Source organism: Geotrypetes seraphini, chromosome 3, assembly GCF_902459505.1.
Source record: "Geotrypetes seraphini chromosome 3, aGeoSer1.1, whole genome shotgun sequence".
Lineage (NCBI taxonomy): Eukaryota > Metazoa > Chordata > Amphibia > Gymnophiona > Dermophiidae > Geotrypetes > Geotrypetes seraphini.
In genome coordinates, this window is record NC_047086.1 from 54,064,924 (window position 1) to 54,089,370 (window position 24,447).

Here is a 24,447-nt window from a genome sequence, read left to right on the forward strand (position 1 = left end):
TAGTGTATGTGTATTTTTATGCTTTTATGTAAGTTAATTTGGAAACTGCTGAGACTTTTGGCAGTATAAATTTTTTGTAAATAAATAAATAAAATTAGGCATCATTATGATCTGTGCTAAGATAGTATTCTGTAACTTGTGCCCTTTATAGAATAGTAATTTGGTATGCCTCCCAGAACTAACTATGGACCATGAGCACTTACACCTGCCAAAAGCTGGTATAAATGCTGATGATCAACTGATTCCATCAAATACACACTAGTAGGGGCAGATAAATTCAAAGAATTTGCACTTGAGTGATTAGAAGGGAATGTCCTCAAACACAATGGAATAATCACTCATAAATGGATTTCAACATCAGCAATTTCAATTTTGTTTGCAAATCTTGGTAGCTTTTTGTGCTCAGAATCATGAAGACAATAGAGGCGAAGCCCCAAGGCTACTGTCTCACCACCCAGTCATCACATCTTAAAGCACCATTTGTAGATAGCATGAGTATTTAATTAATTAACTTGAAGTGCCAATACGGCAAAGCTACTTTTTCTTCTGTATACGTTTAAACAAAACCAAAACTTATCTTGTAGCTTACGGGTGTCAGGTTCCGACGTGACATGTTTCTTATCTGCTTCAGGGAACCCACAATATAACGAGAAGTTTTTTCTTATGAGTGGTGTAGACTCACTAGTGAAACACTCTTTACTTTACTAGTTGAAAAGTTTAGACTTCCTCCTCTGATATCTGATTCTGAGCACAAAACGCTACCAAGATTTGCAAACAAAACTGAAATTGCTGATGTTGAAATCCATTTATGAGTGATTATTCCATTGTGTTAGGATGCTCAACTGATGGCAGTTGGGCACTCAACTCTATTCTATAGCACTGTGAGGGGACACTCGAAGTTACAGGGAAATGCTTTTAAAACCAATAGGAGGAAATTTTTTTTCACTCTGAAAATAGTTAAGCTCTGAAACGCGTTGCCAGAGGATGTGGTAAGAGCGGAAAGCGTAGCTGGTTTTAAGAAAGGTTTGGACAAGTTCCTGGAGGAAAAGTCCATAGTCTATTATTGAGAAAGACATGGGGGAAGCCACTGCTTGCCCTGGATCGGTAGCATGGAATATTGCTACTCCCTGGGTTTTGGCCAGGTACTAGTGACCTGGATTGGGCACTGTGAGAACGGGCTACTGGGCTTGATGGACCATTGGTCTGACCCAGTAAGGCTATTCTTATGTTCTTATTCCTGGGAGTACTAGATTACACACAAATCTAGGCAATCGATACCTAGCCATCCTTAGGGTTTTTTTTTTATCACCGATTGCGGCAGTAAAAGCTCTAATGCTCACAGAATTCCTATGAGCATTGGAGCTAATATCAGCCAGTGATAAAAAAGCCTTACTCGGCTTCATAAAAGGGATGGGTGGGTTAGGGGTGTAAATTTGGACAACCTATACAGAATCTGGATTTTAATGGCTTTCATGGAAAATAATGGGACCTCATTTACAACCTTTTTTTGCTTTCTATAGTACCATTTGTGTAATAGCACTGTGTCATTCTGTAATTTGATATACTGTTACACAGGAGAAAACATTTGCTCACTAAAAATGAAAATAATAAAAATTCAAACTCACAAATCAAATTCTAAAAATTAAATGTAACCTTTATTTTAAATATTTATTTTACAAAGGATTTGCAGTGAGCCTTCAAGTGATTCTAGCAAACCCTAAAGCTGTATTCAAGCGTCGAGGGTCACAGCCAGGAATGCAGGAGTCTGATTTTCTGAAACAGATAACTACAGTGGAAGAACTTGAGCCAAAAGCAGATAACTGTACAAAGGTACTAAGCCTACAATAATCACATCAATTCCTTTTAAATGCATTTTCTGGGTGCTTAAACACATCATTTTGATTTCCCTTTTAGGTTCTAGTGTGGCATACTCGAACAGAAAAAGTAAATCTAGCCAATGAACCAAAATACCATCTGGACACAGTTAAAATTGAGGTATGACCCGGATGTGCTGTTACATTGAATGTACAAGAATGAATGAGAGTAACAGAGGAATCCTCCCTGGTTACCAAGAGCAGGACATTCAAGCACTGGATCATTTGCTGCTCCACTAGTCTCTGCAAACTACAACTTCTTGCCAGAAGCAAATAACTGTAAGAACAGATAGTCTTCAACTTAAATGTCTTTTGTCTTCATTTGTTTTGCATGCACTTCTCAACTGAATCAGTCCAACCAAATATAATTTTGGCTCTATTAATGGAATATTTTCAAAACAAATTATTTGTATATTTTATACCCGGTCTCTTAATTGATAACTTAGGGACATCTTTCAGAACACAAAATGATTGGTCATCCAATTATCTAAATATTAAAGGTTTCTCGTTTGCAGAATGTTCTTTAAGTAAATATGAAACACACACACACACACACAGAAAAAGTGGTCTCTGGATTTATCTTTTTAATATAGGGAAATAACATTTTATCAATACTAGGCACCATAATATGTAAACACAATTACTGTCATAAACCTGGATATACATTCAAGGATACCAATTATTGTTAAATTACCCTGTATGCGTTTAGTGCATTAAAAATTCACTATAATAGCACTATGTACACACGTATCTCACCAACTTGCATATTTAGTACACAGGAATACTTGACCCATTTTAAAGACTAAACCCAAATTTATTGTAACATCCAGGTTTATATTTCTTTCACTAATTGTGCTTTCAATAAAGCACAGCATAACATCACAGTGACATGAATAAACCAAAAGCTATTTAATATACTAGAAAAGTATTCAGTCATACATTTACATTATATTTATATGATTAAACATTTGTTCATATAGTACCTTCTAAAGGACTATTGGATAATTTGAGAGGTAGGAGGGGCAGATTGATAATATTAGAGATATTAACTAACATGATTCTTACTTCCCTTATATGAAAACATTATATCTACCATCTTATTGAGAATAGAATTGACTGTGCCTGTTGGCTAAGCAGCTTCTTTATAGATATGGTTCATGAAATTTATATACTATGGAAAAGCTGCCAGTAATACACAAATGTTCTCAAACTGCTTTTCACTACATCAAATTTAACTGACAAGGTCAATTGGATAACTTCTTCATATGAACATTTGAGGGAAAAGAGGGAGAATATATACATGGTTAAAATGGGGGAACTATATGCCTGTAAGCACAAGGAATGTCAGGTAGATGCTCCAGAGGAATAGCAGCGTTCATTTCCACAGTTGTGTGCTGAGGGTCTGACCCGTGGCATTTCCAGCCCATCCTCCCACTGTGTTTGTGGGTTGGCCAAAGCCCATCATGGTGCCAGAACTATTGAGATTCATCCCTGCCATTTGCTGATTCATCTGTAAAGCAAATGCACAAGGTAAATTAATCTTCAGTAAAGCGCAAAAATCTCAAGAGCCTGGCTCTCAGTGGAAGGTTGACAACAGCTATACCTACAAGCATCAAGATCAAAGCATCCTGTCAGCACTTAGCTGTCAACATTTGCAAATTTTTATTCTAACCTATGTGAAAATATGTGAAACAATTCTACACAATAAACCAAAAATATACTAAAGGCACTCATTTTCATTAGTTCTCTACTAAATGTTTTATTTTCTCAGAAAACCTTTTAAACTTTATTAATAAATAATAAAAAATTAAAATATTTCATTTCTGTCACTATGTTACTGTTAATAACATTTCCATTGGAAAAAAATATGAACGTCCCTAAATAGTAAGTTGGCTCGATGATAGATTAAGAACATAAGAACAGCCTTACTGGGTCAGACTAATGGTCCATCAAGCCCAGTAGCCTATTCTCACGATGGCCAATCCAGGTCACTAGTACCTGGCCAAAATCCAAGGTGTAGCAATATTCCATGCTACCAATCCAGGGTAAGCAGCGGCTTCCCCCATGTCTTTCTCTCAATAACAGACTATGGACTTTTCCTCCAGGAACTTGTCCAACCCTTTCTTAACACCAAACATTCTGGACATAGAACATGAAAATCTCTCTAACTGTAAAGGAACAATAACTTTCTTAAAGCTAGCTTTGATGTAATCAACTGGATCAAAAGGAATAGGATGTTAGGAATGTAGCTCATAGGGAAAAGCAGATCATAAGAATTTTAAGATTCTCTGTAAGCTGGATCCTATAAGGATGTAGTGGGAACATAGCTGTACTCTTTCTGAAATGCATGGATGCCACTTCAGTAGTAGACTAACCATTGAAGAAACAAAGTTGCTCTTTATGAGACCTATTTACTATTATATATCATGCATTGTTAATAAATATGTCCCATTAACAATAATGGTGTTTATGTCCTCAACAGTGTGTGTTAGCATACAGCAGTTATTTACCGTAACAGGTATTAGCCAGGGACAGCAGACAGTAATTCTCACATATGGGTGATGTCATCCACGGAGCCCAGTACCGACAGTATGAAAGGTGTACTGTCACTTTAAGTTTTAAGAAACTTCACGACTTCTTGCACCATGCCTGTGTGAGTGCCTTCCTGCTCGATGCCTGGTTGTGGTACCTCAGTTCTGAAAGCAAGCTAAGAAGCCAACCAGGGGAGGTGGGTGGAATGTGAGGATATCTGACTGCTGTCCCTGGATAACACCTGTTACAGTAAATAACGGTGTTTTATTCCAGGACAAGCAGGCAGCATATTCTCAGATATGGGACTTCCTAGCTTACTACAATGGGATGGAGGACAGTTGGCCAGTAAGAGATTAAATTTTGCAATACTGTTTGGCCAAATTGATAATCTTGTCTGGAAAAGGATTCCACAGACAGTAGTGAGAGGTGACGTTGTGAGCTGAGGGCCAATAGCTGCTCTGCAGATTTCATCAATGGAAGTGGAACTCAAAAATGCAACTGACGCCGCTCTAGCTCAGACCGTATGTGCTGTTACACAACCCCCGAGTTGCAGCCCAGACTAGGTATAGTAAAAAGAAATATAGGCTGTAAACCATATGTAAATAGTACTCTTAGTTTTTTACAGGGTGATCCAATCTATTATAAGCCAAGGAAATGTACAGTTGAGAAGATGTTCCATAAGACTGAGTCCTTTGCAAGTAATAAGCCAAGGTTCGTGTGCAGTCTAAGGGATGAATGGGGCATTGGAAAAACACTGGAAGCACAATGGAGTGATTAAAATGAAAAGCCATGAACACTTTGGGGAAGAATTCAGGATGGGTGCAAACAAACTACCCTGGCGTGGTGGAAAACAGTAAGGGGTGGGTCCCATACTAATGCTTGAAGCTCACTCTCGTGACGTGTAGACATGATGGAGATTAAAAGTACCACTCAAGTGAGAAAGGGAAAAGAACAGACACATTGGATACAATGGAGGTTCTATGAGTCTGGTGAGAACCAAAGGAAGATCCCAAACCTCTGAAGGTGGTGTGAGAAATGGTTCGAAGGTAAGATCTTTCATCCATCAAGAACAAAAGGATGAGCAGTCAGAGATTTACTGTTGACCTGAACATGGAAAACACTGAGAACAGCAAGGAGAACTCTGGCCGAATCGGTTGGAAGACATGAGTTAGATAAGTGGAGAATATCTTCCAACAGTGAAGATATATGAGAGGATGAATCATCGTGATAATGAAGAACAGACCACGTTGAAACCCATGTCTACGGCTGGTGGTAGCAGTGCTATGTAGGTTTCCTAGATGCATTAAAATGACTCTGATGGGATCAGAAAAAGAGAGATTGGTGAGAATATTTCAAGAGATACCATCTGTCAAGTTTAACGACTGTAGATTGAGATGTAAACGAGATCCTTGTCTGAATAAGAAGTGATGGAAAAGTCTATAAGAATATTGGATCTTTGACCTTGAGGTGAAGTAGAAGGGAGAATCACAGTTTTACATGTTCCTGATGGGCTATGAGAAGCAGAGAGACCCAATTCTGGTTCAGCTGAAGAAGCATTTTGATAAGAAGAGGAACTGAAGAAAACTGAGAGAGGAGGTTGCTGGTCCAATCCAGGAAAAAAGCTTCCAGTGCTATATGATGAGGAGAGTATTGTCTAAAAACAGAATGACCATTGGATTGGAAGGGGAAACACAAAGAGGAATATGTGCCAAGTAAGTTCCCAGGTTTAAATCTGTTGGGTCCCTTGAAAAGGAGTCCAAGAACCAGTACCCCCTGTATAGAATATAGCACAAGTGGAGTGACCTAGAATACTAGGAGGAGATAAGATGAAGTGCGCCCAATTACATGCATTATCTATTGCAGGAAGTAAAAATGAAAAACCATACTATATGAAAAAGACCTGTGTGGAATGCCGAGCAGGAACAGGCCAGAAAGGAACGTACTGATGTTAGAAAGCAGAAACGCCTAAGTTTAGACTGTGTACAAGAAACTTTCAGTCCAGAGACTTGTGCAAAAGAGAAAAAAACATCCTAAAAAGGACGTAGTGGCCTCCTCCTCTCCTACAGCCACTCCCAAACCTCTGGGTCTTTTAGATTGAAACAGATACGGAGTAAATGGATTTTGTAAGAATGTTCCATGATAACTGTAGGGAAAGAGACTTTAAGTAAATGGCAGCCTTCTTGATGTTGTGCAGAGGCCTTGATGGTACAGTGGAAGGCATGTCTCAATGAAAGAAGCCAGGTTGACTTTGCTGGCAAGGTGACGCGGAGCCTGGAAATGGATATTAGAGGGTCGGGAATATAGCTCACAGGCTCTATCATTGTGAAAACCATCCCTTGTGCTCCATGATGTAATAGAAGCGCAGGAAAGCCAAACACCCTGCAGAGTCTACACCTTATAGTGGAATACTGAAGCAGGTGGAATGTATTGATGTAGAAGAATTTTCAATGACTGTGCCCAAAACAAGGGAAGGAGTCCAAATTGACAGAGCTATATTGTCAGATGCACATCAGACTATGGAGATTCTCCCATATATATGAAAATGAAGTAGAAACAGTGCTTGAATATAGTAGTCACTGATAAGTCCTGTGAGATCCCCCCCCCCCCTGCCGAGTGATATGTGAGTCTCATAATGAAGTAAAAACACAGGGAAAAAACGTTTGACTAAGGCAGGTTGTAAGTGAAAAAGAACAATAGTACAACTGCCCATCAACATTCTATCATCGAGTGTCAGTGATACAGGGAGAGGTCGTCCTACTCCTGCTGCAATTGTGGCAGTTGTCCAGAAGCAGAAGGTATAGAAGAAGATAGTATCCGATATTAAGAAGTTTGTTTAGAAGACTTTGTGTTATTCAGAGTAGTCCAAGTCTGATTATGCTGAGCTAGTTTTTGTGCAGCTACTTCAATAGCATCACCAAAAAGCTCCCACCCCACGGAATGTTGGCCAGTCTATTCTGGACATTCATATCCATATCAGAAAGCCTGAGCCAAGCCAGGCATCTCATAGCTACCGACAGAGCAGATGCTTGAGATGATAGTTGAAAAGCATCCACGACTGATCTTGGAAGATATCTCGCAGTCTGTGTAAAGGATTGAATAATGTGCTGATATTCCGGGAGGTGTTCCAAGGGAACATATTGTGCAAATTCAAACAACCACCGTACATGATGGAGATACTGAGACATATAGAAAGAGTAATTGAGAACTCTGTTTAATAGCATAGAATTTTTATAAAGGCAACGACCAAAAGAATCCATGATATGGCTCTCATGACCCAGAGGTACTGAAGCATACACCCTGGTAATGAAGTATTTTTTAAACATCAATTCCATTAACAGTAAATGATGTGGAAGCTGAGAACTGTTAAATCCTGGAGAAGGAAAGAGTTTGTAAAGGGAATCTAGGTGACTTGGAGCAGTCTTGATCGATAAAGGCATTTCCCAATTCTTGAATAGGATCGGTTTGAACAGGTTGTGGAATGGCTACTGGCAGAATTCCTGAGGAGGTTCTTGAAAATGAAAATATCCAGAAATGCAGGAAATGATACATCAGCCTCCATTGTAACTGGTAAATCTTTGCAGAGCTGATTAATGTAGGCAGCAAAGGCAAGCCCTTGGACAACGAACTGTTGGTGAAAAATGTGGGGTCAAAAGACTCAGGTTCAGAAAATGAAACCCCATACTGTAAGTGGAATCAGAAAAAACATCTGGAAAAGAATGTTTACAAGAAAGCCTGCGATGCTTCCGATACTGGTCCGATGAGGAGTCTGAAGTGTCCCAATGAAGATCCTTCTTTTGCTTCAAAACAGATAATTGTTTTGATTTGGAATGATCCAGGGTCAAGGAAGTTATATGATGTGCAGTTAGCCAGTCAATGCCTTGAAGGAGAACACTGAGACGATGTAGAAGTTGTAGAAATATCATGCCTGGAGATATATCGGCATCAAGAGATAACAGAACTACGCCTTGGAAGAGAACCTTGAGCAGTATTTTGGTGCAGCGATGGATCAATGCTATCAGTACCTTGAGGCCTCAAGGTGTTATGTTCTGAAGGGCCTGGTACCGAGGGAGTTGATTGCAGAAGACAGATACAATGCAATTAAAAAGCAGTGGCAATTTCCCTGTGGAAGAATTCATCGAGCTTCTGCCGGAAGGACTGCATCAGTACCGATGGTTCAGCAGGCGGTACCATTGGTGCTGAAGATGGTCTCGGTATGGGTGACTTCAAAGGGGATGCACACCGTATAGGAGAGACAACTGGAGTATCCGCAGAATGATGGCGTTGTCTTATGGCTCGCATCAAGGAACTCGATGCTGTTGAGGCTTGCGACAGCTGTGGAGCACCATGCACTGGTACTGAAGGCTCATCAGCCGATACCTTGGGTGCAAACAGGTTTGTTTCAGAGAGGGTGACCTCGATGAGGCTGCACACCTAGAAAGGGAGATAACCTATGATGTAGAGCGGTGGTGTTGATGAGCAGCCTGTATCAAGAGACTCAATGCTGTAGAGACCTTCAACACTTGTTGGGAAGTAAAATCCTTAGTCTTTGGTGAAGAGAGACTCCCCGATGCCGATGTAGAGGTATCAATATTGATGGCTCCCGTACCCTGGTGTTCATGCTTGAGCCAAACAGCTTCTCCTGCTGAATCTAACAGGTTTAATAGAGCGCTTTTTCAGTGTGGTACTCTGAATATAGGATTCTAATTGGTGGTCAGGGCCTAAACATTGGATACACCAATTATGAGGATCAGTGATTGAAATAGGCCAATGACACCTGCAGCACTTTTTAAAACTTGTCACAGGTTTGAACATGGGGAAAATCTCGTCAGCGAGACTGAATTCAATGATTGAAACAAAAAACAAAACCTCGCAGAGGAAAAACAACTGAAGAGCTGAAGCCCAAAGACTAGACAAAATAAAAGTTGTTCGTTCCTGTTTTCTTTTTTTTAGAAAAAATAATCAAAGAAAGAAAAGAAAATAAGAAGAGAAACACGCGTGAAAGTGGGAAGGCAGTGCTGACTGACAGTCAGTCCAAAAGAGACCGCTCTGTGGAAAATGAAGTACTGAGGTATTACGAGTTGGCATTAGGTAGGAAGGCACTCGCATAGGTGCGGTGCGAGTATTCGTGAAGTTTCTTAAAACTTAAAGTAACACTTTTCATACTGTCCTTAATGGGCTCCATGGATGATGTCATCCATATGTGAGAATATGCTGACTGCTTGTCCTGGGATAATATACAATACTTATAGTCCACCATTAAACCTCTCAGCTCTAGGTGGATTACAAATTTAATATACTGGAAAACAAGAAACATCCAGGAATTACATTAAAAAAAATTAATAAAAACATTCATATATGTCAACCTTATACTTCTCAAAGTCAAATCTGTTTAGATATTCTTCAAAAAATATTGCCTTGCCTATCTGTCTACATTTGAGATAATTCGTAATCCGTCTTACTTCCAATAGAATGTTATTCTATTTAGCAACTGATTGATATTGGAAAGTAGAAGTAAAGATTTTCTTATATTTCACTCCTTTAACTGAGGGATAATTTAACTTTAGATAATTCCTGCAATTAAAAGATATTTCTACTAATTGAATCAAATAGGAAGGTGCCCAACCATGATGTATCTTAAAACACTAAAATACTCCCTTTAAATCTAATTCTGGCTTCTGTTGGTAGCCAATGTAAAGATCTTAACAATGGAGTAACATATTTACTTGCAGAAAAATTAAGCTTTGCTGCAGTATTTTGAATAATTTGCATTTTTCTAATCAGGACCATATTACAGCCAACATATACTGTGTTACAATAAAATAACTTGAATAAAATCAGTGCTTGTCCTACCAATGTTAATTTTGCAGGTTCAATATACTTTCTTATTTGCCTCAATTTTCTCAATACTATTATTAATCCTTAGGAATTTACATTAACATTCTTACTTCATTTTTAAGGATGCTTATATTATTTGTTTTCAACAATTTTGTTTAAAATAACTTCAAGGTGTATTATTATTTGGGTGTGTATTTTTTGTCTCATCAAGTGTTCTGAAGGCAAATAAGGACAAGCTGATGTTAAGTCACTCTACCACTTTTGCCTTTGTATTCAACAGATTTTAGCAATGTTTAAAAATTAACAATGATCTGTGTCTGTTATAGGGTTGTTAGCTACTAATGAACAGCTGCTAATAAAGTATGCTGATCACATATGTTTCAGGTGAATAGCTATACATCTTACTGTCGGTGTTTACATCTGAATAAATGACCTGACTCAGTATTCTTACCATATAGGTTTGCTTGTTTTGGATCTAGATGTTTTCTTTTGCTTCTTCACACTTTCAAGTCAATCAGACCCAGCTTCTATTCTGATTAAGATGCTACAAAACCTTCACTTAAATACTTGGTGCTTTTCCCCAATTTTTTTTATCTACCAATTTCATCATCATTGAGCTTCCAGTTCAATTGTAACTATGATCTGGCATTATAAGCCTTCATTTACAACTCAGGGATTTTCTATCCTCTTCAAAATCACCAGAATCTTCTACAGATGGCCATGCAATCACTTACTTGAGCAACAACAACAAACAAAAAACATACAATGTTTCTACTATGTAGTGATCATGACTCAGTCACCATAAAGACTGTGAACACTGCCTGCACAACATACCCAATTCTAACCAACTCAAGAAGCAAACATCTCAGCCAGGAACTGAACCCCAATATGTCTGCACAGAGCTTCTAGACTGGACCCTTTTTCCTGATTTTTTTAATACTCCTGCTTCCTTTTCACCTAACCCAGCCACTACAGCAGCAATCCTAAATATATGTACACACTTTGATTGTGGTCGGAGCCATCTCATCTTGGAGAAGTGACAGCTCAGGGGTGATATGATAGAGGTCTATAAAATAGAGTGTGTGGCACAGTGGATAGAACTACAGCTTTAGCACCCTGAAGTTGTGGGTTCAAATCCCTCGCTGCTCCTTGTGACCCTGGGCAAGTCACTTAATCCCCTCATTACCCCAGGTACACTAGATAGAGTTTGAGCCCCCTGGGACAGATGATAAAGTACCTGAATGTAAACCACTTAGGATATAAGTGGTATATAAATAATTAAATAAAATAATGAATAATAATAATGAGTGGCGTGGAAAGGGTAGATGTGAATCGCTTGTTCACTCTTTCCCAAAAATACTAGAACTAGAGGGCATGTGATGAGGCTACTAAATACTAGATTTAAAACAAACCAGAGAAAATATTTCTTCACACGCTGTGTAATTAAACTAGAATTCGTTGCCAGCGAATTTGCTGAAATCAATTAGCTTAGCAGGGTTTAAAAAAGGTTTGGGTAATTTCCTAAAAGAGAAGTCCATAAGCCATTATTGAGATGGCTTGGGGAATATCCACTGCTTATTCCTAAAATAAGCAGCATAAAATCTATTTTACTACTTGGGATCTTGCTAGGTACTTGGGACCTGGTATGGCCACTGTTGGAAATAGGATACTGGGCTTGATGGACCTTTGGTCTGTCCCAGTATGGCAATTCTTATGTTCTTATGCTGGCACTGTGTGTTGGCAAAATTTCTCTCTCCCAGAAACTGTGAATTCTAGCTTTTGAAAATTCCCAATCTCAGAAAGTCAAGGGAAGACAAAATTTAGGGAATCACACCCAGGTCTTCCATATGGCAGTCAGTGTAGAAACCTTTGAGAAAACAGGACACAGCTAATATTTATGGTGGGCCAAACAATATATAATTCAAGAACAGTAGAAAAAGAGAAGCAACTCACATCAGGATTCAGCACTAAAATGCCTATTCTTGAAAAACCTTTGGAACATACATTTCATCTATTTCTGGTTGCTTTTCTTGTTAATCTAGACACTGTAAGTCAATTCTAAGAGTGTGGTAGGAGCTGTTTCTTGCAATCATTATTTGTAATTTTTATCCTCTTTCCTCGGAGGAGGAGGGTTCAAACCCCGTGCTGCTCCTTGTGACCTTTGACAAGTAACTTAATCCTCCACTGTCCCAGGTATATTAGATAAGACTGTGAGCCCGCTGGGACAGATAGGGACAGGGAAAATGCTTGAGTACCTGATTGTAAATTGCTTAATATACCTTGATCAAGCAGTATATCAAATCTCAATAAAGGGTAATGGATTTAATATACCACTTTTCTGTGTACAACCAAGGTAGTTTTACATATTATATGCAGGTACTTTCTCTGTCCCTAGGTTTTTTTTTAACCTGGAGCAGTGGAGGGATAAGTAACTTGCAGTGGGAATTGAACCCAGTTCCTCAGGTTTTCAGCCCACTGCATTAACCATTTGGCTACTCCTCCACTGTAAATACCAACAACTAAGGAAACAGAGAAGCTGGAAAATGACTGAACCACATATGGACTTTTCTTAAAATTAATTGAAAATATATGTGAAAAAGAGATTAGTTTCTTACCTTGATAATATCTTTTCCAGTAGATAGGGTTGATATGCTGGACCTTAGGGTATTTGATCCATTCTCACGAGCATACTGCGGAAAGATGTCAATCATAGCTTTTGAACACCTCCTCCTTCTCTCTGGACTCTGCTGCCCTTTTCAGTTTGTACCAAAGCATGCGAAAGTTCTATAGCAGTGGTCTCAAACTCAAACCCTTTGAAGGGCCACATTTTGGATTTGTAGGCACTTGGAGGGCCTTAGAAAAAAAAACAGTTAATGTCTTATTAAAGAAATTACAATTTTGCATGAGATAAAAAAACTCTTTATAGTTTATAAATCTTTCCTTTTGGCTAAGTTTTAATAATAATATTGTAATTTATAGCTAAAGAGACATATGATCAAGAAACTGTTTTATTTTACTTTTGTGATTATGATAAACATACTGAGGGCCTCAAAATAGTACCTGGCTCCCGGGCCGCGAGTTTGAGACCACTGCTCTACAGTAAAAGACAGAAGGAAGGACATGGGGGGTTCCCCAAAATCAAGGTTCTGATCTGCTCATATAACTATCAATAATGAAACAGTAATTTATAAATGATTGAGCATTGCCATTGAACAGTAAAATACATTAAATAAAGACAACAGCTTGAATATTAGTGGAGCTCAATTATCTCTTAGAATTCTATTTACAAAACGACACTGAACCCACGGTCTCACTGGCAGAGAAGTCTTAGTTATGGAAAGGACCATGAAGCTTACAGGCACATCAGAAATTATTGTGTGTGTATGTATGGGGTGGGGTGGGAGGTCAGTATACCATCCCTATCTACTGGAAAACATATTATCAAGGTAAGAACCAAATCTCTTTTTCCAGTGCAATAGGGATGGTATGCTGAACTTTAGGGACATACCTAAGCAGTCCCCAAAGTCCTGGATGGGAAAGATAAGCCTGCTTTCAGTACTGAGGATTCAAAAGCAGAACTCTTCTGTGCAGCCACATCTACCCTATAGAATTTAGTGAACTTGTGAAAGGAAGACCATACAGCAGATCTACAAATCTTCTCCAGAAGTATCGCCTATGATTCTGCCTAAGAGGAGGCTACTCCTCTTTCAGCAACATTGGTGATTGTTTGCTGCAGACAATGTAGGTAGAGGAGATTGTGACTCTGATTACATCATAGAGTACGTTTGCCATGTAGTCTACCCCTGCCAGGTAATGGCTCAGCTGGTGATACATCCAGGGCTCACAGCCATGAATGGCAGGAACATGCTACAAAGGAGGCTGCTGATGTCACTTTAACACCTAGGGCCAGGGCCTCAAATTGCCTCCTGAGGACCATATCCACCATGCAGTCCTGCGTATCCTTCAGCATGACTCCTCCCTCACTAAGTAGGGAAGTGCATTTAGTTACCTTGGCTACCAGGGAGTCTACTTTTGGCATAGCAAACATTTGCTGAAACTCTTGATCCATAGGATAGAGCCTAGTCATGGCTTTCACCCCTTTGAAGGTGTATTTAGAGACCTCCCAGGGCTCTGTAACCAGGAGTTTCATATCTGGGTGCCATGGAAAAGACATATGCTGAGATCGGACTCCACTCAGAAGAGAATACTGAGATGACTGGGGCTGAAGGAGATCAATCTTGAGCTGGCATAGAGACTCAGTAATAATGTCCAGTAGTGGTGAAGACTTGATTAGCAACCTTATCGAGGGATCCTATCCCTGGTCCGTGGCTGGGACCTCATCCTGATCCTCCACATAGGAGGCCAAATCTCCCTTCAGGGAAGCCTCACTTTGTGACAATAAAGGGATCAAAACTGAACTTTCATTCCCTGAATCTCTTGTCTGACTTCGCAAATAAAAAAGAAATAAACCAAGCAGATCAGAAGACATCTTCATGCTCGCCTGCAGAAACAGAAACTGAAGAGGGCTGAGGTGTCCAGGGAGGAGGAAGTGTTCAAAATCTGTGACTGACATCTTTCTGCAGGATCCTCATAAGAATGGATCGAGTATCCTAAGGTTCAGCATATCATCCCTATTGTACTGGAATTACTTTTATTAGATGCTCAAAGCCAATTAATCGTCAGTCTTCACATCTTAAATATACAAACTAAATTAGAAAGTCACATGAAAGAATTATAGAAATACATTTGAAAAGGCAGAAATCTGTCTTATTAATGCTTATTTCTTAGCCAATAAGATTAAGCAGGGTGATCACTAACATTCCAGTGACAATTGATTATTTTAGATATATATAAAAAAGTTATATCAGAGTTCTAAAGAGACTACATTGTAATACCACAAACATGAAAAGGTCAACTTGTAATTTTTCCCTAAAGTAATCCATATGAAACTGACTGCACATATATCTAATTACACAGATGTGAACAGCATTTCCTCTATGGCTGTGCATGAGTAAGAACACTATAAAAGAGTTCTTCACAGTTTGCCTCTTTTGTGGCCATGACTCTTATCATAGCAGCCCCAAAATATTGTATAATCTCCTCTCTCCCGAGATACAGAGTAATGATCCACCAATACATAGCCCAGGTTGTGACTTCAAATAGATTTTGTGACCCTCATTTAGGAACACAATTTAGGAAGACAATAGTGTTAGAGTGGAATATATTCTTTTTTTTGTACTTACAGTGATCACTTAAAGTCATCACAATTCAATGAACACTCATCAAAGCAAGCCTACACAAACATTACCTCAGTTTATTGTGTTAACTCAGACCTCCTATTCCAGATAATCTGATTTTGCTTTTTTCTCATTTGCATTACTACATTTTCCACAGATTAGAGGAGTACGGTATAAATGACAGCTCAACTCTTCTTTTGCTTACACTGCCATTACAGTTTGGAATAATCTACCTGTTTACATTAGGACTGATATCAATTACTTAAGGTTTTGTAAATATTTGAAAACTTTTTTATATGACTTGTTGTAATATTCATGTTATGATGATATTTTAATTACTGATTGCTTTTGTATTTTCCCGTGGATTTTACAACCTCTTTGAATGTAAATCGCCTTGAAACTTTTTGGTATAGTGTGATTAATAAGTTGTGTATTAGATTAGATTAGTTATAGTGAAACATAGAAACACACCAGGAGACTATTCCATGCATCTACTACCCTTTCTGTAAAAAAGTATTTCCTTACTCCTGAGCCTATCGCCTCACAACTTCATCCTTTCTCTTCTCATTCCAGAGCTTCCTTTCAAATGAAAAACTCGATTCATACACAGTTAAAAAGAACAGGCCTTATAACCAAACCTTGAAGCACACCACTGGTAACATCCTTTTCCTCAGCGCAATCTCAACTGACTACCATCCTTTGTCTCCTTCCACTTAACCAGTTCCTGACTCAGTCAGTCACTTTGGGACCCATACTGAGAGCACTCAGTTTATTTATTAGACACCTATGTGGAACACTGTCAAAGGCTTTGCTAAAATCCAAATACACTACATCTAGCGCTCTCCCTCTACCCAAATTCTCTGGTCAACCAAGGAGTACGAAAGGTTTTGCTTACTAGCCTAGCCCATCATATTTATTTAAATAATTTTCAATATAATTCACATAGAACAGTAAGGAATGGATTCCTCATATTTTATATATTCCACATTAATTACAATCAAAATTTGCATCCAGCCCACATTATGAGAGAATTTAATCATAATTTTATACAAACAAGTTAGGATATTTAAGATCAATTTATCAAAAATAAGCTTAGAGACAGCTTCTCCCCCCAAAAAACAGAAATTTTTTAAATTTAACTTAAATCTTGATTAGCCATATATGGTAAGACTTTAATCACACCTACAAATCACACCAGATCAGAAATTGTTTCAACCAAATAGGATCCCAAAAAACAAATTCCTTCACTTAAAACTTTAACATACATTTGCAAAGGAATTTTTAAAAAAGTAGCTTTCGAAGCCAATACTCTAGATTTCAATGAAAGAAATGCCTTTCTTCTAAGTCGAGTGGCTTTAAAATTTTTCCATACCGCTTAGGAACTAAATAGTTCACATAAGTTAAAACAAACAAAATCTTAAAATCAACAGGGTGAACTATCTTTTCTTTTCCAAAGAACCGTTAAGTCATAAGCATGCAGTAACAAACAATTGGATTTTTAGCTGTTTCTTGAATTGAAACCAATCAATATATTTTCGCAACTGACCCACCAAAGCATTCCACATCTTAATACCAGCTATGCAGAATGTCATTACTCTGGTATCAATATGTAGCCAACACTTATTAAATATGCTGTCAATATCTCATATAAATAAAACAAAAAAACAGCATTTAATATATATTTAAGAAGTTTTTTTTGTATATACGTTTTTTAAATATATATTTAAAAGTCTTCAGAACGTGCCAACCACCAGCCAAACGATTCTTAGGCTTGTTTTTTCAATTGGCTTATATATCTTCATCAGACTTAGGTTACATTTTTCTTATAAAGTGCTCTGTGCAATTCATGTGTACATGTGAAACCACTTCCAAACTTATAAATAATTCATAAATCTTTAAAAGCTTTGTACTTTAAAAGCTTCGGCAGTAGTTTTTCTGCTTTCAGCATAAATCTTTAAATGTCGGGTAGGACTTGTCATCTCGACATGTTTCGCCCAAAGGCTTTTTCAAGAGTGAGTCCCCCCTTTTGTTTTGCTCCGCTACATCCCGACAGAAATCTTTAGTCAAAAGTTCTAAAGATATTCTGTCGGGGTGCAGCAGAGCAAAACAAAAAGGGGGGACTAGTTCTTGAAAAACCCTTCGGGCGAAACATGTCGAGATGACAAGTCCTACCCGACATTTAAAGATTTATGCTGAAAGCAGAAAAACTACTGCCGAAGCTAAGTACAAAGCTTTTAAAGATTTATGAATTATTTATAAGTTTGGAAGTGGTTTCACATGTACACATGAATTGCCCAGAGCACTTTATAAGAAAAATATAACCTAAGTATGATGAAGATATACAAGCCAATTGAAAAAACAAGCCTAAGAATCGTTTGGCTAGTGGTTGGCATGTTCTGAAGAATTTTAAACATATATAACAAAAACATATATATATAAAAAACTTCTTAAATATATATTAAATGCTGTTTTTGTTTTATTACTCTGGTATGTGCATAGTAACTTTGATTCCTTAAGGTTAATATATTTTTATTTTCAGATCATAAAGCTCTGCCTGGTTTATAGTTTGCAATGACTTGTTGAAAATACCACGGTGTTTGATGATAGTTTGATGGATCACAGAAATAACCTTGTGTTGTACTTGAAATAAAACTAGTGTAATTTCTTCAAAATTGGTGTCTTGTGTGTCATCCTATGTATATCCAAAATTAACCTGGCCGCATACTGTCCTGCTTTGCAAATGCAGAACTGTCATTTGGTTAGAGATTTTTCAGGTGTGTGAACATTATGTGCTTGCTCACATCATGGCACAGCACATAGATTTTTTTAATGATTGTTTTTGGCAATTATGGATCTATATCCTGCCTGCACTAGACTGTCATACAAAAGCCAGAAAATCCTCCAAATTGTCTTTGCTACATAAGAAAGAATAAGAATTATGCATACCTGAGAGAGATTCCAAGGGGCCTGCTGGCTTTGCTGCATGCCAAACTTATTTGGTGTTGTACTCATACTTCCAACCATTCCTGCTTGTGATCCAATCATATTTGGAGGGAGTCCCATAACACCAGCTTGGACATTTCCTACAAAGCCATTGGGAACTCCCATGTTCACCATCATGCCTGTGTTCTGTCCCATCACATTCCCCATCATTCCTGGGGCTGATGGCATAGGTACTCCCATGGGTGGAAAACTTGGAAAATTAGCTGAAGGTTGTGAAGGAAATGGCAAAGAGGATGCCATGAACATACCTACATTTGAAAGAGAAAATAAATTCATTTGTAATATACGTATGTTTAACTTTGAATGAATTATTTAAAAAAACTCCAATACCAAGCATGTCCAAAACTAAGTTAGCTCAATACAGATTTTTATTGATGGTTTGTCTGAAAGTAGTAGCAGATAAAACATGAGTGTTTTCATCCTAAGCAATTCATTATACATTCTACAGTTTACATAGAAAGTGTCTCTGCATAAATGTCTGAAACAATTCTACTACAAAATACTTTTTCGGTATCATGTTTAAAAGTGTTTTAAAACATCTGTAATACAAAGAATAAACTTTCTCTGAACCAGTCACTACATTAATTTTAGCCAGATACTGTATATACGGGAAGATTAGGTTCTTACCTTGATAATCTTCTTTCTAGTAGAAAGGCATACGAGTCTTGAACTAGTCTTGAATCAGTGGGTTATTCACTTCTAATCGTGAGTTGTGTAGAAGATGTCATCTGCTTTTATCGGCTCTACCTTCCCTATTGCTCTGTGTCCTGTACTCTTCAGTTCATATCAAAGAAGCTGACAACCACTATGAAAGGAGAAAGAAGGAAGAGGGGCTCGGGAAACTCCCCAACCAAGCCAAGCGTGCTCTAACATTAAACAAAACATACAATTGAAGAAATGTCAATAGGAACATGAAACAAGGTGGAACTCGACAAGCCTGAGTACAACCAGCATGTACACATGTGATTCTCGCACTCTTCCATTTACTAAAACCCTTGGGTTTCTCTTTTTTTTTCTAGAACAGGATAGAGCTATTTACCAACCTCTCCTCTCAAGAAATTGGAAACTGCTATTAACACTTTGGTATTTAGCAGTATATCAAGAATTAAAATCATAAGAACATAAAAATAGCCTTACTGGGTCAAACCAATAGTCCATCAACCCCAGTAGCCCATTCTCACAGTGGCCAATCCAGGTCACTAGTACCTGGCCAAAACCCAAAGAGTAGCAACATTCCATGCTACCGATCCAGGGTAAGTAGTGACTTTCCCCATGTCTATCTCAATAACAGACTATGGACTTTCCACAAGGAAATTGTACAAACCCTTCTTAAAACCAGCTACACTATCCACTCTTACCCCAACCTCTAGCAATGCGTTCCAGAGCTTAACTATTCTCTGAGTGAAAAATATTTCCTCTTATTGGTTTTAAAAGTATATCCCTGTAACTTCATCAAGTGTCTCCTAGTCTTTGTAATTTTTGACAGAGTGAAAAATCGATCCACTTGTACCCGTTCTCCACTCAGGATTTTGTAGACTTCAATCATATCTCCCCTCAGCTGTCTCTTTTCCAAGTTGAAGAGCCCTAACCTTTTTAGTCTTTCTTCATACGAGAGGAGTTCCATCCTCTTTATCATCTTGGTCTATCTTCTTTGAACCTTTTCTAGTGCCGCTATATCTTTCTTGAGATAAGGAGACCAGAATTGAATGTAATACTACAGGTGAGGTGGCACCATAGAACGACAGAGAGGCATTATTACATTCTTAGTCTTGTTAACCATTCCTTTTAAAATAATTCCTAAAATCATATTTGCTTTTTTGGCCACCACCGCACATTGGGCGGAAGGTTTCATCATATTGTCTACAATGACATTCAGATTCTTTTCTTGGGCACAAACCCCCAAGGGGGTCCCTAGCATCTGGTAATTGTGATTTGGGTTATTCTTCCCAATGTGCATCACTTTGCATTTGTCCACATTAAATTTCATCTGCCATTGGACACCCAGTCTTCCTATTTCCTAAGGTCTGCTTGCAATTTTTCACAATCTGCATGCGTTTTAACAACTTTGAAAAGTTTAGTGTCATCTGCAAATTTAATCACCTCACTCATTATTCCAATTTCCAAATCATTTATAAATAAGTTAAATAGCACCGGTCCCAGTACAGATCCCTGCGGCACTCCATTGTTTACTCTCCTGCAAAAAAAAAAAAGATCATTTAACCCAATTCTTAATCCACAATTGAACCTCTGGACACTTTGCATGCCTTCTGGGTATTCATCACTCTTCAGGCCTGTTTGACAGAAGAAGGTCATGCATCTAGAAAACACACACATCACAGACAGTAAGCAGGCTAAATCAAACTTTGACAGGGCAGGCCTTCAAGACTCATATGCCTTTCTACTAGAAAGAAGATTATTGAAATAAGAACCTAATGTTCCCTTCTAGTGCTAAACGCATATGAGCCTTTAATCATTGAGACGTACTAAAGCAGGCCCTTGAGTCTGGGGTGGGGCAGATGAGCCTGTTGCTAGCATTGAGTACCCAAAAGCAACGTCCATTCATGCCGTCACATCCACCCTGTAAAATTTAATGAAAGTATGGTGCATGAACCTTATAGCCGCTCTATAAATATCCTTGGGTGGAACTGCCCAGGACTCCACCCATGAAGCTACTCTCCTCGTAGTGTGTGCCCTCAAAATAATCGGTGGTTGCTTATCAAATCTAATATACACTGAAGAAATAGCTTTATAAATCCCTCTTGAAATGGAAGCTTTAGAAATTGACTTCCCCAAACGTCTAGGATTTGTTAGTACAAAAAGATGATCTAAAAGATGAAACTCATTTATCACCTCAAGGTAACAAAGAACTCTCCTAACATCCAGCAACTCCATCCTTTTCCTTTGAACCTGTGGAATGGAATACGCTAATGGGTTAGCAGGTCTTCCTGATTTGTGGAAAGCAGAGACCACTTTTGGCAAATAAGGAAGGTACTCTGCGCAGCAAGACCCCAGCCTCTGAAAACGTGAGGAAAGGTTCTCTGAACAACGGAGCCTGCAGCTCTGAGACCCTTCTCCCTGAAGTTATAGCTACCAGAAAATTTTTTTTAATGGTAAGATCTATCAGCAACAGCTCTTGCAAGCACTCATATGAAGTATTGTTGAGAGAATGCAGAAGAGTCTTAGTCATCCAAGTAAGGATGTATCTGAATCCCTGCTTTGCGCAAGTACACTGCCGTAATGACCATTGCCTTGGGACAGGTGTGAGGCATCATTACCAGATTGGATAGAAGCACTGAGAATTGAAAATGTTGTTCCAGCACATAAAATCTCAGAAGCCTCCTGTGTGCTGGAAAAATGGAAATATGCAAGTAAGCCTGTCAAATCCAAAGAGGCCAGAAATTCCCCCATTGCCAGTGAGGCAATGATTGAACCAATGGTCTATCTGGAACTGGGACACTTTCAGTGCTGTGCTGACAAACTTTAGATGCAGGATTGGTTTCCAGCTGTCTAAATCTTTCTTGGGCATGATGAAGTATACAGACTATCTGGACAAGTCCAATTCTTCTGCTGGAACTTGCTCTACGTTTTGAATAGTCAAGAGCCGCTTCACTGTTCCTTGTACCCCTGATTGCTTTTTCTGGATGTCCAGCCAGAAAGTCCGGCAGAGGGTTCTTGGATGCTGCTGCAGTGCATGAACCTGAGGGTTGAGCTCACCTGAAGCCTCTATACCTCTGAAAGATCCCTGAAATGACCTTTGAGCAGAGGTCCCTGCTGAGTTCTGACAAAACTGTCAAGAACCATGACCCGTCTCCTCAGGGGCGCAAGGTCTACTTGTTTGTCAAAGACTTAGGGCGAAGATCTGCCACACTGGCTATAAGATCATTCAAACCCTTTGCCAAAGAGCACGTGGTCCTTGCAAGGTAGCCTACTTAAAGTAGCCTTGGAAGCAGAATCTCTTGCCCATTGGCCTGATCTAGACAAAATAAGCAGAGACTTTGCTCATGACCCTGACCACGTCATAAAGAACATCCGCTACATAATATACCCCCAAATTAGCAACTAAGTGTAGGCATCCTCCTCTATTTTCAGAGCCTGACGTAGGATAGTATGGCAGGCTTGTGTGACAAAGGAAGCTGCTGCTGTCACCTTTAACCCCAGAGCCAATTGTCTTTTTTTAAAATTTAGGACCAAATTCACCCTCTGATCTTGTGCATCCTTTGCGATTATAACTCCAACACTAGGCAGAGAGTCCATTTGGTAACCTGCTCTAACAGTGAATCCACTTTAGGTGAGACAAACAGCTCCTGAAGTCCTGGCAATCTTCAAGGGAGTATCCAAATGTTCCGTTAGCCATATAATAATGTCTGGATGTAAAAAAAAAGAAAAAGAAAGCAGGTGGCCTGGGGTTTAGAACTGCTTATACTAGGATGCTGAGCAGCAGAGATCTTCAGGGCCTCCAGTTTCAAGACCCACAAGGATTCTGTAATGACTTCCAATAAAACTGCTGGCTTAAAATGGCAGCACACCACTAGATCCTCTTCCTGGTCCAAGGCCATCCCAGACTCCTGACCAGTGGTTCCTGCCTGAGACCATGACCCTCCTAAAATCAAAGATTCATCCTGAAGGAGTAAAGACATTGCTTCTGACTCCCAGTTATTCCAGTCCTTCTCTGATAGGCTCTCCAGTTCCTGAAGAGTAACTTTTAGGGAGGTAAGCCACATGATACTACAGAAAACTCCTATGTGACAACCAGCACAGATGAACCCCACTAGTCCAAACAGGCAGAAGGCATAAGTCTCACAAAGTCAGGGATATAGCCCTTAACAGGATGCCCTGGGAACACATGCAGGGACTCCCAATGTCTCCTCTTGGGCCCTAAGGTGTCTGCAGTTCACTGAAGACGCTGAGTTGTTGACTGAGGGCTCCAGGAGGGAGATTTTGTCCAAAAATTGAACCACCTATGATTCCATTGCCCTAGAGAGGGGGCTAAGCTCACGGTTTCTGCCCCCCTAACATACTCCATGACAAGTGGATAGGGATGCTCCTCAGCCAACCATCCAAAGCAAATCTGGCATGAATCAGGAGTAACTAACAAAAAACGGATCAGTTTCTAAGTTGTCCAACCCACAAATATCGTCAATCGAAGAAAAAAGGGGGGTATAAAGGATATTTATACAAAGTCTGCTTCAATAAATTTTCTACACATCAGTGTCTGACTTCATTGTTGTAATCAATATATTGTTTCTATTAACCCACTATTTTTATCACTATAATAAAACCCCTTTATAACAACAAACTTACCCCAACACATAAACTAGGAGGTTGAAGTATCATAAAGGATGCATTGTTCTCAGTAAAGAGACCTCTTATAACTTAGATGTTATTTCAAGTCTTCATCCTGAATGCATGTAGTATAATCATATACTTCAAAACCTCCTTCCTATCCATATTATTGCTTATTAATTTAATTTGTTTATTTACTTAAAAAAACCATTAACTAAGAGTTCAAACCTATCATTTATTTAATTAATTAAAAAATATTATTGATTTATTAATTTAATTGTAATATCCAAACCTAAGATCAATTCATTCAGTTCATCAGTATATCTGTATATATTGAAGAAGAACAGCAACACTTATCTTAATGGCTTCCCTGCCAGAACCAACGTTGGTTCTGGCTGGGAAGCCATTAAGATAAGTGTTGCTGCTCTTCTTCAATATATGCATCCTTCTTCAATACAATGCATCCTTTATGATACTTCAACCTCCTAGTTTATGTGTTGGGGTAAGTTTGTTGTTATAAAGGGGTTTTATTTGAGTGATAAAAATAGTGGGTTTATAGAAACAATATATTGATTACAACAAAGAAGTCAGACACTGCTGTGTAGAAAATTTATTGAAGCAGACTTTGTATAAAATTATCCTTTATACTCCCCTTTTTTCTTCGATGAATCAGGAGTAAAACA

General features: G+C 38.7%; 2 protein-coding genes across 4 annotated transcripts in view; one reads left to right on the forward strand and one right to left on the reverse strand.

The window, feature by feature from the left end:
• B3GAT2 (beta-1,3-glucuronyltransferase 2) overlaps nt 1–2,298 on the forward strand; it is a 171,349-nt gene extending 169,051 nt beyond the window's left edge. The window contains exons 3-4 of the mRNA XM_033937094.1: nt 1,682–1,830; nt 1,915–2,298. Of these exons, the coding sequence (XP_033792985.1) occupies nt 1,682–1,830; nt 1,915–2,001 (236 nt within the window). The 3' untranslated portion in view covers nt 2,002–2,298. The remainder of the gene's footprint in view (nt 1–1,681; nt 1,831–1,914) is intronic.
• Nucleotides 2,299–2,440: 142 nt separating this feature from the next.
• The window catches only part of SMAP1 (small ArfGAP 1), a 324,870-nt gene continuing 302,863 nt past the window's right edge, over nt 2,441–24,447 (reverse strand). For 2 of the 3 annotated variants that reach the window (XM_033937092.1, XM_033937091.1), the window contains 2 exons: nt 18,425–18,729; nt 2,441–3,384 (listed from right to left, as the gene is read on the reverse strand). In XM_033937092.1, the coding sequence (XP_033792983.1) occupies nt 3,250–3,384; nt 18,425–18,729 (440 nt within the window). In that variant the 3' untranslated portion in view covers nt 2,441–3,249. The remainder of the gene's footprint in view (nt 3,385–18,424; nt 18,730–24,447) is intronic. The other variant, XM_033937093.1, reaches the window with a different exon arrangement.